The 13,805-nt window shown below is 45.9% G+C and overlaps 1 protein-coding gene across 8 annotated transcripts in view; it reads right to left on the minus strand.

Moving 5' to 3' along the window:
- The window catches only part of LOC139534198 (cell adhesion molecule DSCAML1-like), an 88,039-nt gene that overhangs the window by 20,712 nt on the left and 53,522 nt on the right, over positions 1 to 13,805 (minus strand). For 7 of the 8 annotated variants that reach the window (XM_071333150.1, XM_071333139.1, XM_071333120.1 and 4 more), the window contains exons 7-11: positions 6,859 to 7,155; positions 5,802 to 6,074; positions 4,944 to 5,228; positions 4,573 to 4,692; positions 4,163 to 4,339 (exon numbers count right to left, since the gene is read on the minus strand). In XM_071333150.1, coding sequence (XP_071189251.1) covers positions 4,163 to 4,339; positions 4,573 to 4,692; positions 4,944 to 5,228; positions 5,802 to 6,074; positions 6,859 to 7,155 — 1,152 coding nt within the window. Of the gene's footprint in view, positions 1 to 4,162; positions 4,340 to 4,572; positions 4,693 to 4,943; positions 5,229 to 5,801; positions 6,075 to 6,858; positions 7,156 to 13,805 lie in introns of those variants that run through there. The other variant, XM_071333165.1, reaches the window with a different exon arrangement.

Genomic DNA, 13,805 nt, shown 5'->3' on the forward strand with positions numbered 1-13,805 from the left:
CAACATGGGTTATTGATCTGAAGGGTTCCTGCTGTTTTGTTTTCATCACTAATTCATCAGAACCTTTCCTTCCCCACCACAGCCATAGACAGACAAAAAGACACACAGACTGGAGGAACAAATCAATCAACATGCACACACAGACACATACACCAGTCTGGGAGAGATAGAGAGAGTGGTATTTAAGTTTAGAGCCAACCCTCCTCCTGAAGAGGGTTAATGAAGTGTAGCCCAGGGCTGGGGTCAAACAGGAGGGGGGGAATGAATGACACGTGTGAGGAAGAGAATGAGAGAAAATGAAAGAGAGAGCGAGAAAGAGAGAGAGAGAGAGAGAGAGAGACAGAGAGCGAGAAAGAGAGAGAGACAGAGTGAGACAACATGCTCTGCTCACACCTACTGTAATGTTCTGGGCCTAAACCACACGAAAACAACACCAGACACTATGGAACAGATAGATTTCACTATCTCATCCTGGAATATACAAGGTCTGAGGTCATCTGCCTTTGGCCTAAAGAGTAGGAACCCAGATTTCATCAAATAAATTGGAAATACAGACATTGTCATCCTACAAGAAACATGGTATAGAGGAGACGGACCCACTGGTTGCCCTCTAGGTTACAGAGAGCTGGTAGTCCATTCCACTAAACTACCAGGTATGAAACAGGGAAGAGACTCAGGGGGTATGCTAATTTGGTATAGAGCAGACCTAATACACTCTATTAAATTAGTCAAAACAGGAACATTTTACATCTGGCTAGAAATGATCTCCACAGAGAAAAATGTCCTCATGTGTGCTACCTATATCCCTCCAATAGAATCCTCATACTTTAACGATGACAACTTCTCCATCCTAGAGGGGGAGATCAACCATTTCCATACCCAGGGACATGTACTAGTCTGTGATGACCTAAATGCCAAAACTGGACAAGAACCTGACACTCTCAGCAAACAGTATTCCCTCCCAAATATGCACCCCTAGACACAACTATGACAAAACAACCAACAAAAATGGGTCACAACTCCTCCAGGTCTGTCGCATGCTGGGTCTGTACATAATCAATGGTAGGCTTCAAGGAGACTCCTATGGTAGATACACCTACAGCTCATCCCTTGGCAGTAGTACTGTAGATTACTTCATCACTGACCTCAACCCAGAGTCTCTCAGAGCTTTCACAGTCAGCCCACTAACACCCCTATCAGATCACAGCAAAATCACAGTCTACCTGAACAGAGCAATACTCAATCATGAGGCATAACAGCCAAAGGAACTGCACAATATTAAGAAATGCTATAGATGGAAGGAAAGTAGTGTAGAAACCTACCAAAAAACAATTAGGCAACAACAAACTCAATCCCTTTTAGACAACTTCCTAGGCAAAAAATGTCACTGTAATAGTGAAGGTGTAAACTTGGCAGTAAAAAGTCTAAACAGTATATTTGACCTTTCAGCTTCCCTATCAAATCTAAAAATGTCAAGCAGACAACCTAAGAAAATTAACAACAATGACAAATGGTTTGATGAAGAATTAAAAAACCTAAGAAAGAAATTGAGAAACATATCCAACCAAAAACATAGAGACCCAGAAAACCTGAGTCTGCGCCTTCACTGTGCTAAATCACTAAAACAATAAAGAAATACACTACGGAAAAATAAGGAACAGCACGTCAGAAATCAGCTCAATGTAATTGAAGAATCCATAGAATCAAACCACTTCTGGTAAAATTGGAACACACTAAACAAACAACAAAACGAAGAGTTATCTATCCAAAATGGAGATGTGTGGATAAACCCATTCTCCAATATTTTTGGATCTATAGCAAAGAACAAACAGAAAAAACATATACATGATCAATTACAAATCTTAGAATCAGCAAATAAACACAACCAGAACCCACTGGATTCTCCAGTTACATTGAATGAACTACAGGACAAAATGCAAACCCACCAACCCAAAAAGGCCTGTGGTGTTGATGGCATACTACTGTACATGAATTTATCAAATATACAGACCACAAATTCCAATTGGCTATACTTAAACGTTTTAACATCATCCTCAACTCTGGCATATTCCCCAATATTTGTAACCAAGGACTGATAACCCCAATCCACCAAAGTGGAGACAAATTTGACTCCAATAACTATTGTGGGATATAGGTCAAAAGCAACCTTGGGAAAATCCTCTGCATTATCATTAACATCAGACTCAGTAAAAACAATGAACTGAGCTAATGTAAATATGGCTTATTACCAAATTACGATACGACAGACCACAAATTCACCCTGCACACACTAATTCAAAAACAAACTAAGCAAAACAAACGCAAAGTCTTCTTATGCTTTGTTGACTTCAAAAAAGCCTTTGACTCAATTTGGGATGAGGGTCTGCTATACAAATTGATGGAAAGTGGTGTTGGGGGAAAAACATCAACATTATAAAATCTATGTACACAAATAACAAGTGTGCGGTTAAAATTGGCAAAAAACACACATTTCTTTCCACAGGGACGTGGGCTGAGACAGGGATGCAGCTTAAGCCCCACCCTCTTCAACATATATATCAACAAATTGGTGAGGGCACTAGAACAGTCTGCAGCACCTGCCCTCACCCTACTAAAATCTGAAGTCAAATGTCTACTGTTTGCTGATGATCTGGTGCTTATGTCCCTAACCAAGGAGGGCCTACAGCAGCACCTAGATCTTATGCACAGATTCTGTCAGACCTGGGCCCTGACAGTAAATCTCAGTAAAGACAAAAATAATGGTGTTCCAAAAAAGGTACAGTTGCCAGGAAAACAAATACAAATTCCATCTAGACACTGTTGCCCTAGAGCACACAAAAAACGATGCATACCTCTGCCTAAACATCAGTGTCACAGGTAACTTCCACAAAGCTGTGAACAATCTGAGAGACAAGGCAAGAAGGGCCTTCTATACCATCAAAAGGAACATAACATTTGACATACCAATTAAGATTTGGCTAAAAATACTTGAATCGGTTATAGAACCCATTGCCTTTTTTGGTTGTGAGGTCTGGGGACCACTCACCAACCAAGAAACACCAAATTGAGACTCTGCATGCAGAATTCTGAAAAAATATCCTCCTCATACAACGTAAAACACCAAATAATGCATGCAGAGCAGAATTAGGCTGATACCCGCTAATTATCAAAATCCAGAAAAGAGACGTTAAATTCTACAACCACCTTAAAGGAAGCGATTCCCAAACCTTCCATAACAAAGCAATCACTTACAGAGAGATGAATCTGGAGAAGAGTCCTCTAAGAAAGCTGGTCCTGGGGCTCTGTTCACAAACATAAACAGACCCCACAGAGCCCCAGGACAGCAACACAATTAGACCCAACCAAATCATGAGAAAACAAAAAGATAATTACTTGACACATTGCAAAGAATTAACCAAAAAACGGAGCAAAATAGAATGCTATTTGGCCCTAAAGAGAGACTACACAGTGGCAGAATACCTGACCAATGTGACTGACTATGGAAAGCTGACTATGTACAGATTCAGTGAGCATAGCCTTGCTATTGAGAAAGGTCGTCGTAGGCAGACCTGGCTCTCAAGAGAAGACAGGCTATGTGCACACTGATCACAAAATGAGGTGGAAACTGAGCTGCACTTCCTAACCTCCTGACAAATGTATGACCATATTAGAGACACATATTTCCCTCAGATTATAGAGACCCACAAATAATTATTTGAAAACAAATCCAATTTTGATAAACTAACATATCTATTGGGTGAAATACCAGCGTGTGCAATCACAACAGCAAGATTTGTGACCTGTTGCCACAAGAAAATGGCAACCAGTGAAGAACAAACACCATTGTAAATACAACCCATATTTATGTTGATTTATTTTCCCTTTTTTTACTTGAACTATTTGCACATCGTTAAAACACTGTATGTAGACATAATATGACATTTGAAATGTCTTTATTATTTTCACTTTTTACTGTTTATTTCACTTTTGTTTATCAATTTCACTTGCTTTGGGAATGTAAACATATGTTTCCATGCCAATAAAGCCCCTTGAATTGAATTGAATTGAATTGAGAGAGAATGAGAGAAAGGAAGAAAGAAAGAGAGAACAAGAGAGAGAGAGGGGGAGAGAGAAAGACCTAGTGAGAGACAGATGAACTCACTCTTGACGGTGAGGACCATGCTCTTGCTGATGTCAGAGCCCACTCCATTGGAGGCCTGACAGAGGTAGTATCCCCGGTCGTCCTCTAGGACGTGCCGAATCAGCAGGGAGCCGTTGAACATGATCTGGATCCGACCAGTCAGAGGCACAGGGTGGTACTGCTGGGGGTTCCCTATACCTTCAGGGAGGAACGGCACGGTCGTGTCAAGTCAAAGTTACGCAAGGTTATAATGGTCTCTAATCTTACGCTTAGTTATGATGTTACAGTAGAGAATAAAAATAAAAACATTTGCTAATTTTATCTTCCATCATCAATTAAACTTTACTGTACAAGTTATTTCACTATGATACGTAGAATAGTAGACAGTTAGATAGTTGATGTTGTTAGTGCTGCAGGGTGTTGGTCTTTACCTTTAGCGTGTTTCCACATGACTTTGGGAGGGGGGTATCCCTCCACAGAACAGTTTAGTACTCCTGCCTTCCCATAGATCCCATCCTGGTTGTTGGGCTGGACCACGAAGCGAGGGGGAACTGAGGGAGGAGAGGTTATAGTTAGTACAGTCATTATAATTGACAACAGCATCTCTAAAATGGTGGATATTCTTCAATTATTCTCCAATCCTTCTGTGTTTTCTTAATATCTTCCAGCTTCTATAACCAGTCTGTCCATGCATTCAGTCTTTATCTTTCTCAAATTCTTCAACACCACTTATTTTCCAATCCTTCCTCTCCTTCTCACCCTCCCTCCATCCTCTCCTCTCCTCCCCTCCTCCCTCTCTCACCGGTGACGATCAGCTGTCTCTCCCAGCTGACGGTTGCCGCGGCGTTGCTAGCAATGCAGGTGTAGTTGCCATTGTGCTTCAGCGTCACCTTGGAGATCTGCAAGGAGCTCATGAATTCTTTGGTCTCTATGCCAACACCAGAGGCGGAACCAGGCACGATGAGTTGCCCGTCTTTGTGCCAGGTGATGCGGATGGGCATGTCACCTGACGACACCACGCAGGCAATGTACATCAGCTTTCCCACCGACGTGGAGGGGATATCAAAGGGCTGGATCAGGGGTGGCACTAGGGGCAGAGGTTACAGAGGTCAGAGGTTAGAGGTCCCACCCCTGACCCCCTTCCATCTTCACCAGCCCATAATAGGTGCTCTGATTACAGGCCAACTAGCGGAGGAAGTCATGCCGTTGCCATGGTCGCGGAAGGGGGTGGAGTGGTGCTACAGCTAAAACGTCTGGGGGATTTAATCTGGGCCTCATTATGATTCATCTAATTAAATCAGAGACACACACAAACACACGTGCACACGCACACACAGACTTCTATAGACCCCCCAACACCCACACACAAACACACCTAAAGCACACATGCTTACCATCCAACAAACACACTTACACATTCACATAAAGCTAGATGCTTTTAACGCCATGGTGTGACCACCCTGTTAAGCTGATTGCCTCTTTACGACTAGGAAGAAACCTTGCCCAAACGTTGGTGACTTTCAACAAATCCATTGCACTGGTGTGAACAGTTACATCCTGTCATTGGTAGATTTAGTGTAACACATCATCCCTTCCCCCTTCGCCTTACCTATGCCAACCTTGCCCCCACCCCGTCTTCCAACCCTGTCTAGTCCCCTACCTTTGACAGTGACGTGGACAGTCTGGTCGATGGAGGTCTGTGGCTGGATGAGCACACTACACAGGTAGGTACCCTCGTCCATGCCCTTCTGCACATCACTCAGCCTCAGGGTTCCATTCTCATACACCACCTGGCGATGGTTGTCAGGCAGCAGCATGCCGTCCTTAAACCACTTGATAGAGTAGTAGGGGTAACCAATCACACGACAGGTTATAAAGGTGTTCCTTCCTGCCACAGCCGTGATGTCACGCATCTCCCTGATCCTAGGAGAACCTGGAGACACAGAAAAGAGAGGGAGGACGGGAGGAGCGGAGGAGAGGAGGGAAAGAGGAGGAAGAAGAAGGGGGAAAAAGGGAGGAGGAGACAGGGGTGGAAGAGGAGAAAGAGGGGAGGAGGACATGGGAGAAAAGGGGAGCAGAGAAGATAAAGATTGGGGAGGGAGAAGATAAAGGTTGGGTAGAGAGTGATTGGGGCAGATTGAGGGGTAGAGAAAGAGGTTAGTGATGTCCCCTTAACCCAATCATACTGGTAATATTTGTAATATCTATTAATGTGTTTTCTAAGTGATTGTGTGCATGGGTGTGTATGCACATGTTTGACTACATTACCCTCAGTAACACTGTCCTATGGTCTTGATGAGAACAGACATGGTCTTTGCTGTGGTCTTGATGAGAACAGATAGATAGAGACAGGAGTCAGAGAGACATCCAGGTAGACAGACACACAGCAAAAGAGAGAGAAACACACACTGGGAACGACACAGACAGACAGAAACAGGGACGCGGGAGAGAGACACACATACAGAGAAAAAGACAGAGAGTAAGAAAGAGGGATGACAGTTGGAGGGTTGGGGTTAGGGTTGGGTGTGTGAAATGATGGACTCTAAACCTCGCTGTGTGTGTTAGTGCATGTATGCATGTGTCTTGGATGTGTGTACGTGTTGCACGTTTGTCTAACTCCTCACACATCTCCACCTGTCTCTGTACTGTATACTTATTGTCAGTGCATGTATAGGTGCAGGTGTGGGGTGCGTGTATATTGAAAAGTAGACAGGCACCTCTTACGTTTATGCGCGCTTGGTACTCGGCGCTACCGGCCGAGTTGCGTGCGGCGCAGCGATACACTCCCCCGTCACGGATGGCCGGGCTGCTGACGTTGACATGTGACACGGTCAGGCCGTCTGATAGGGTGTACTGGCTGGTCTTGTAGGCGGAGTCTCGCACCACAGGCTCGTCGTCCAGCGTCCAGGTGATGGAGGGGGGTGGGGCTCCCTTGGAGGCACACATCAGGGAGAAGGGCTCGCCGGGGGCGACCACGCGCTCACTGAAGGAAGACACGATACGAGGAGTGCCGTCTACAGGAGAGATAGATGGAGAGAAAGAGAGAGAGAGAGAGAGAGAGATAAAGAAAGAAAGAAAGAAAGAAAGAAAGAAAGAAAGAAAGAAAGAAAGAAAGAAAGAAAGAAAGAAAGAAAGAAAGAGAGAGAGAGAGAGAGAGAGAGAGAGAGAGAAAGAAAGAGAGAGGGGAAAAGTGAGATAATGTTACAGATGTAGGATCTTAATTTGATCACTCTGTTGCAGGAGAATGCAGGACATTTTAAACGTGTAGGTTATTTGAGGTTTAAAAGGCTTCTGAAGTTTGTAATTTCCACTTTGAAATTTCAGACTTGATTTTCCCTTCCGAAAAATATATCAACCCCTACAAAAATTTCCATTAATTATAATCCACATAATAATTAACATTTCCTGTTGCTGCAGGATTATTTTTCTGCTGTTGCAAACTGGCTCAAATTAAGATCCTACATCTGTAAGCGAGATTTGGTTGGGGGGACCCCAGCCCGTGGCAAAACATTTTAGTGGCCCCTCTCTTGAGAGTGGAGAGAAACATTTATGTTTTAAAAGTGAATTTCCTGCAATTCTACACATTTCGCCATGGGGCAGAGAGAAACATTTTACAATTTTATAACGAATTTAATGCAATACTACTACCTTTCCCATGGGCAGAGAGAAATCATTTGCAGTTTTACAGCTTATTTCCTGAAATTCTATCAATTTTGCCATGGAGTGGAGAGAAAGTTTAGCCGTTTTAAACACCCACAAGTGCAAAAAACATTTTTTTTTCAGGAGATAGACAATTCCCATAGCTTACCAATGTTGCAAAACGATTTCTAGTCAATAAGTCATCATTTTAGTCAAAGTATGATATATTTGGAGTTGAAGTGGGAAATTCGAAGTGGTAACTTTGGATATTTTCTGTGGCAATGCCGTGTGTTTCCCCTATGATATGACATGCTAATACTTTTCAGTCTACGTTTCTTTTCAGGGCAGTTTTATTTGAATGTTACCACCCACCAGCATGGCATTGTTTATTAATCAGAAACACCTGCAAAGTTCTTCCTCTTCGCGAGTCGTGATTGAGCTGAGCAATATAACAGATCATCATCGGCTGAGCCAAACAGCTTTTCGTCGTAACCTACACTTGGTCACCTGAGTCATGGAACAAATTAAAATAGGGGCTCCAAACGTATGTTTTTTTTTTTGTTTGTTTTCTTTATTAGCAAATTATAATTGTAAAGTTTCACAAATGTTTGAGCTAGTCTGTCCAACAAAAATATATATGACCATTTTATATACTGAATAAAAATATAAATGTAACATGCAACAATTTTAAAGATTTTACAAATCATATAAGGAAATCAGTCAATTGAAATACATTCATTCGGCCCTAATCTATGGATTTCACATGACTGGGAATACAGATATGCATCACAGATACATTTTTTTTTAAAGTAGGGACGTGGATCAGAAAACCAGTCAGTATCTGGTGTGTCCACCATTTGCCTCATGCATCGCGACACATCTCCTTTGCATAGAGTTGATCAGGCTGTTGATTGTGGCCCGTGGAATGTTGTCCCACTCCTCTTCAATGGCTGTGCGAAGTCCTGGATATTGGCGGGAACTGGAACACACTGTCATACACATCAATCCAGAGCATCCCAAACATGCTCAATGGGTGACATCTCTGATGAGTATACAGACCATTGAAGAACTGGGAAATTTTCAGCTTCCAGGAATTGTGTACAGATCCTGGCGACATGGAGCCGTCATTATCATGCTGAAACATGACGTGATGGCGGCGGGTGAATGGCACAACAATGCGCTTCAGGATCTCGTCACGGTATCTCTGTGCATTGAAATTGGCATTGATAAAATACAATTGTGTTCATTGTCCATAGCTTATGCCTAACTATACCATAACCCCACCGCCACCATATGGCACTCTGTTCACAACGTTGACATCAGCAAACCGCTCACCCACAGGACGCCGTACACATGGTCTGCGGTTGTGAGGCCAGTTGGACGTACTGTCAAATTCTCTAAAACAACGTTGGAGGCGGCTTATGTTAGAGGAATTGACATTCAATTCTCTGGCAACAGTTCTGGTAGACATTCCTGCAGTCAGCATGCCAATTGCACACTCCCTCAAAACTTTAGACATCTGTGGCATTGTGTTGTGTGACAAAACTACACATTTCAGAGTGGCCTTTCATTGTCCCCAGCACAACGTGAAACTGTGTAATGATCATGCTGTTCAATCAGCTTCTTGATATGCCACACCTGTCAGGTGGATGGATGATCTTGGCAAAGGATTAGTGCTCACTAACAGGGATGTAAACAAATGAGTGTGCAAAACATTTGAGAGGAATAAGCTTTTTGTGCGTATGGAACATTTATAAGATCTTTTATTTCAGCTCATGAAACATGGGACCAACACTTTACATGTCGCGTTTATATTTTTGTTCAGTGTAAATGGTAAAATTGTGTGTAACATGATTGCATTTTGGAACCCCAATTCCCCCCATTGCCCCAAGATGAATGGTTTTGACCACACTCCACTGCTTTGTCTGGTGCAGCTAGAAATCACAAGTGTCTATCCTATAATGACGGCACCCGCAAAAGAAAATTCCACAAGCTTCTTAATCTATTTTGTGCTGTTGTTACATTTGTATTGGTGTTTTGTTTCATGGCCGATGCGCTCCGGGTGTTGTTACACATAATTTGCAGCATGCATCATGAGCAAAGTCAATGTAGTCATCACTTCCCCTAGCTGTGAGAACCATGGCATGATGTAACGACAGCTTTCCTCCTCTTCGTCTGAAGAGGAGGTGTAGCAGGGATCGGACCAAGACGCAGTGTAGTTCGTGTTCATCATGTTTAAATAATAACAAAAACGTGAACACTAAACAAATACAAAATAACAAATGTGGCAAAACCGAAACAGTCCTATCTGGTGCAGAGAACACAAAGACAGAAGACAACCACCCACAAACCCCAGCACAAAACAAGCTACCTAAATATGGTTCCCAATCAGAGACAATGACTAACACCTGCCTCTGATTGAGAACCATATCAGGTCATACATAGAAACGGACAAACTAGACACACAACATAGAATGCCCACCCAGCTCACGTCCTGACCAACACTAAAACAAAGAAAACACAAAAGAACTATGGTCAGAACGTGACAGTACCCCCCCCCCCCCAAGGTGCGGACTCCGACCGCACAACCTAAACCTATAAGGGATGGTCTGGGTGGGCACCTGTCCGCGGTGGCGGCTCTGGCGCTGGACGTGGACCCCACTCCACCATTGTCTTTGTCCACCTCCTTTGCATCCTTTGAGTGGCGACCCTCGCCGCCGACCTTGGCCTAGGAACCCTAACAAAGGGCCCCACTGGACTGAGGAGCGCCTCTGGACTGAGGGGCGCCTCATGACTGAGGAAACTCCTCCGGACTGAGGGACAGCTCCGGACTGAAGGGCAGCTCATGACTGAGAGGTAGCTCATGACTGAGGGGTAGCTCATGACTGAGGGGTAGCTCATGACTGAGGGGTAGCTCAGGACTGAGAGGTAGCTCAGGACTGAGAGGTAGCTCAGGACTGAGAGGTAGCTCCGGACTGAGAGGTAGCTCCGGACTAAGGACAGCTCCGGACTGAATGGCAGCTCATGACTGAATGGCAGCTCATGACTGGAGGGCAGCTCATGACTGATGGGCAGCTCATGACTGAAGGGCAGCTCATGACTGGAGGGCAGCTCATGACTGGAGGGCAGCTCATGACTGGAGGGCAGCTCATGACTGAAGGGCAGCTCATGACTGGAGGGCAGCTCATGACTGGAGGGCAGCTCTGGCGGCTCCTGACTGGCGGGCGGCTCTGGCGGCTCCTGACTGGCGGGCGGCTCTGGCGGCTCCTGACTGGCGGACGGCCCTGGCGGCTCCTGACTGACGGACGGCTCTAGCGGCTCAGGACAGACGGGCGGCTCAGATGGCGCTGGACAGACGGGCGGCTCAGATGGCGCTGGACAGACGGGCGGCTCAGATGGCGCTGGGCAGACGGGCAGCTCAGACGGCGCTGGGCAGACGGGCAGCGCAGGCAGCGCTGGGCGGATGGGCAGCACAGGCGGCGCTGGGCAGACGGCAGACTCTGGCCTGCTGAGGCGCACAGTAGGCCTGGTGCGTGGTGCAGGAACTGGTGGTACCGGGCTAAGGACACGCACCTCAAGGCTAGTGTGGGGAGCAGCAACAGGGCGTACAGGGCTCTGGAGATGCACAGGAGGCTTGGTGCGTGGTGCCGGAACTGGTGGTACCGGGCTGGAGACACGCACCTCAGGGCGAGTGCGTGGAGGAAGAACAGGGCTCTGAAGACGCACAGGAAGCCTGGTGCGTGGTGTTGGCACTGGTGGTACTGGGCTGGGGCGAGGAGGTGGCACCGGATATACCGGACCGTGAAGGCGTACTGGAGCTCTTGAGCACCGAGCCTGCCCAACCTTACCTGGTTGAATACTCCCCTTAGCCCGGCCAGTGCGGTGAGGTGGAATAACCCGCACTGGGCTGTGCTGGCGAACGGGGGACACCATGCTTAAGGCTGGTGCCATGTACACCGGCCCAAGGAGACGCACTGGAGACCAGATGCGTTGAGCCGGCTTCATGGCACCTGGTTCGATGCCCACTCTAGCCCGGCCGATACGAGGAGCTGGGATGTACCGCACCGGGCTATGCACATGTACAGGAGACACCGTGCGCTCTTCCGCATAACACGGTGTCTGCCCGTACTCTCGCTCTCCACGGTAAGCCCGGGAAGTTGGCGCAGGTCTCCTACCTGACTTCGCCACACTCCCCTTTAGCCCCCCCCCCCCCCCCCCCCCAAGAAATATTTGGGGCTGCCTCTCTGGCCTCCAGCCACGCTTCCGTGCTGCCTCCTCATACCACCGCCTCTCGGCTTTAGCTGCCTCCAGCTCTTCACGAGAGCGGCGATATTCTCCAGCTTTAGCCCAGGGTCCCTTACCGTCCAGAATTTCCTCCCATGTCCAGGAGTCCTGTGTACTAGGCCGCTGCTGCTGCTGTCCCTTACCACGCTGCTTGGTCCTTTTTTGGTGGGTGGTTCTGTAACGGCAGCCTTCCTCCTCTTCGTCTGAAGAGGAGGTGTAGCACGGATCGGACCAAGACGCAGTGTAGTTCGTGTTCATCATGTTTTAATAATAACAAAAACGTGAACACTAAACAAATGACAATGACTAACACCTGCCTCTGACTGAGAACCATATCAGGTCATACATAGAAACGGACAAACTAGACACACAGCATAGAATGCCCACCCAGCTCACGTCCTGACCAATACTAAAACAAAGAAAACACAAAAGAACTATGGTCAGAACGTGACACATGAGCACGGGCTGACGTGGCATTGCTGTAGCGCAGCCTGACAGAAGCCTACCAAAGGTTGCACTGTGTAGAATCTAATCCAAACAGTTCAATAGTTAGGCTATCCATATTACCGGAGCTTCATTTTATTCTTTCTATTTCTATGGTGGATTTAAGGCCGCAATTAATGGAACATGCCAAAACTTTGGAGATAACAATATACTGGTTTATATATATACAGTGGGGAGAACAAGTATTTGATACACTGCCGATTTTGCAGGTTTTCCTACTTACAAAGCATGTAGAGGTCTGTCATTTTTATCATAGGTACACTTCAACTGTGAGAGACGGAATCTAAAACAAAAATCCAGAAAATCACATTGTATGATTTTTAAGTAATTAATTTGCATTTTATTGCATGACATAAGTATTTGATCACCTACCAACCAGTAAGAATTCCGGCTCTCACAGACCTGTTAGTTTTTCTTTAAGAAGCCCTCCTGTTCTCCACTCATTACCTGTATTAACTGCACCTGTTTGAACTCGTTACCTGTATAAAAGACACCTGTCCACACACTCAATCAAACAGACTCCAACCTCTCCACAATGGCCAAGACCAGAGAGCTGTGTAAGGACATCAGGGATAAATTGTAGACCTGTACAAGGCTGGGATGGGCTACAGGACAATAGCCAAGCAGCTTGGTGAGAAGGCAACAACTGTTGGCACAATTATTAGAAAATGGAAGAAGTTCAAGATGACGGTCAATCACCCTCGGTCTGGGGCTCCATGCAAGATCTCACCTCGTGGGGCATCAATGATCATGAGGAATGTGAGGGATCAGCCCAGAACTACACGGCAGGACCTGGTCAATGACCTGAAGAGAGCTGGGACCACAGTCTCAAAGAAAACCATTAGTAACACACTACGCCGTCATGGATTAAAATCCTGCAGCGCACGCAAGGTCCCCCTGCTCAAGCCAGCGCATGTCCAGGCCCGTCTGAAGTTTGCCAATGACCATCTGGATGATCCAGAGGAGGAATGGGAGAAGGTCATGTGGTCTGATGAGACAAAAATAGAGCTTTTTGCTCTAAACTCCACTCGCCGTGTTTGGAGGAATAGAAGGATGAGTACAACCCCAAGAACACCATCCCAACCGTGAAGCATGGAGGTGGAAACATCATTCTTTGGGGATGCTTTTCTGCAAAGGGGACAGGACGACTGCACCGTATTGAAGGGAGGATGGATGGGGCCATGTATCGCGAGATCTTGACCAACAACCTCCTTCCCTCAGTAAGAGCATTGAAGAT

This window comes from Salvelinus alpinus, chromosome 1, assembly GCF_045679555.1.
Source record: "Salvelinus alpinus chromosome 1, SLU_Salpinus.1, whole genome shotgun sequence".
Taxonomy (NCBI): Eukaryota; Metazoa; Chordata; class Actinopteri; order Salmoniformes; family Salmonidae; genus Salvelinus; species Salvelinus alpinus.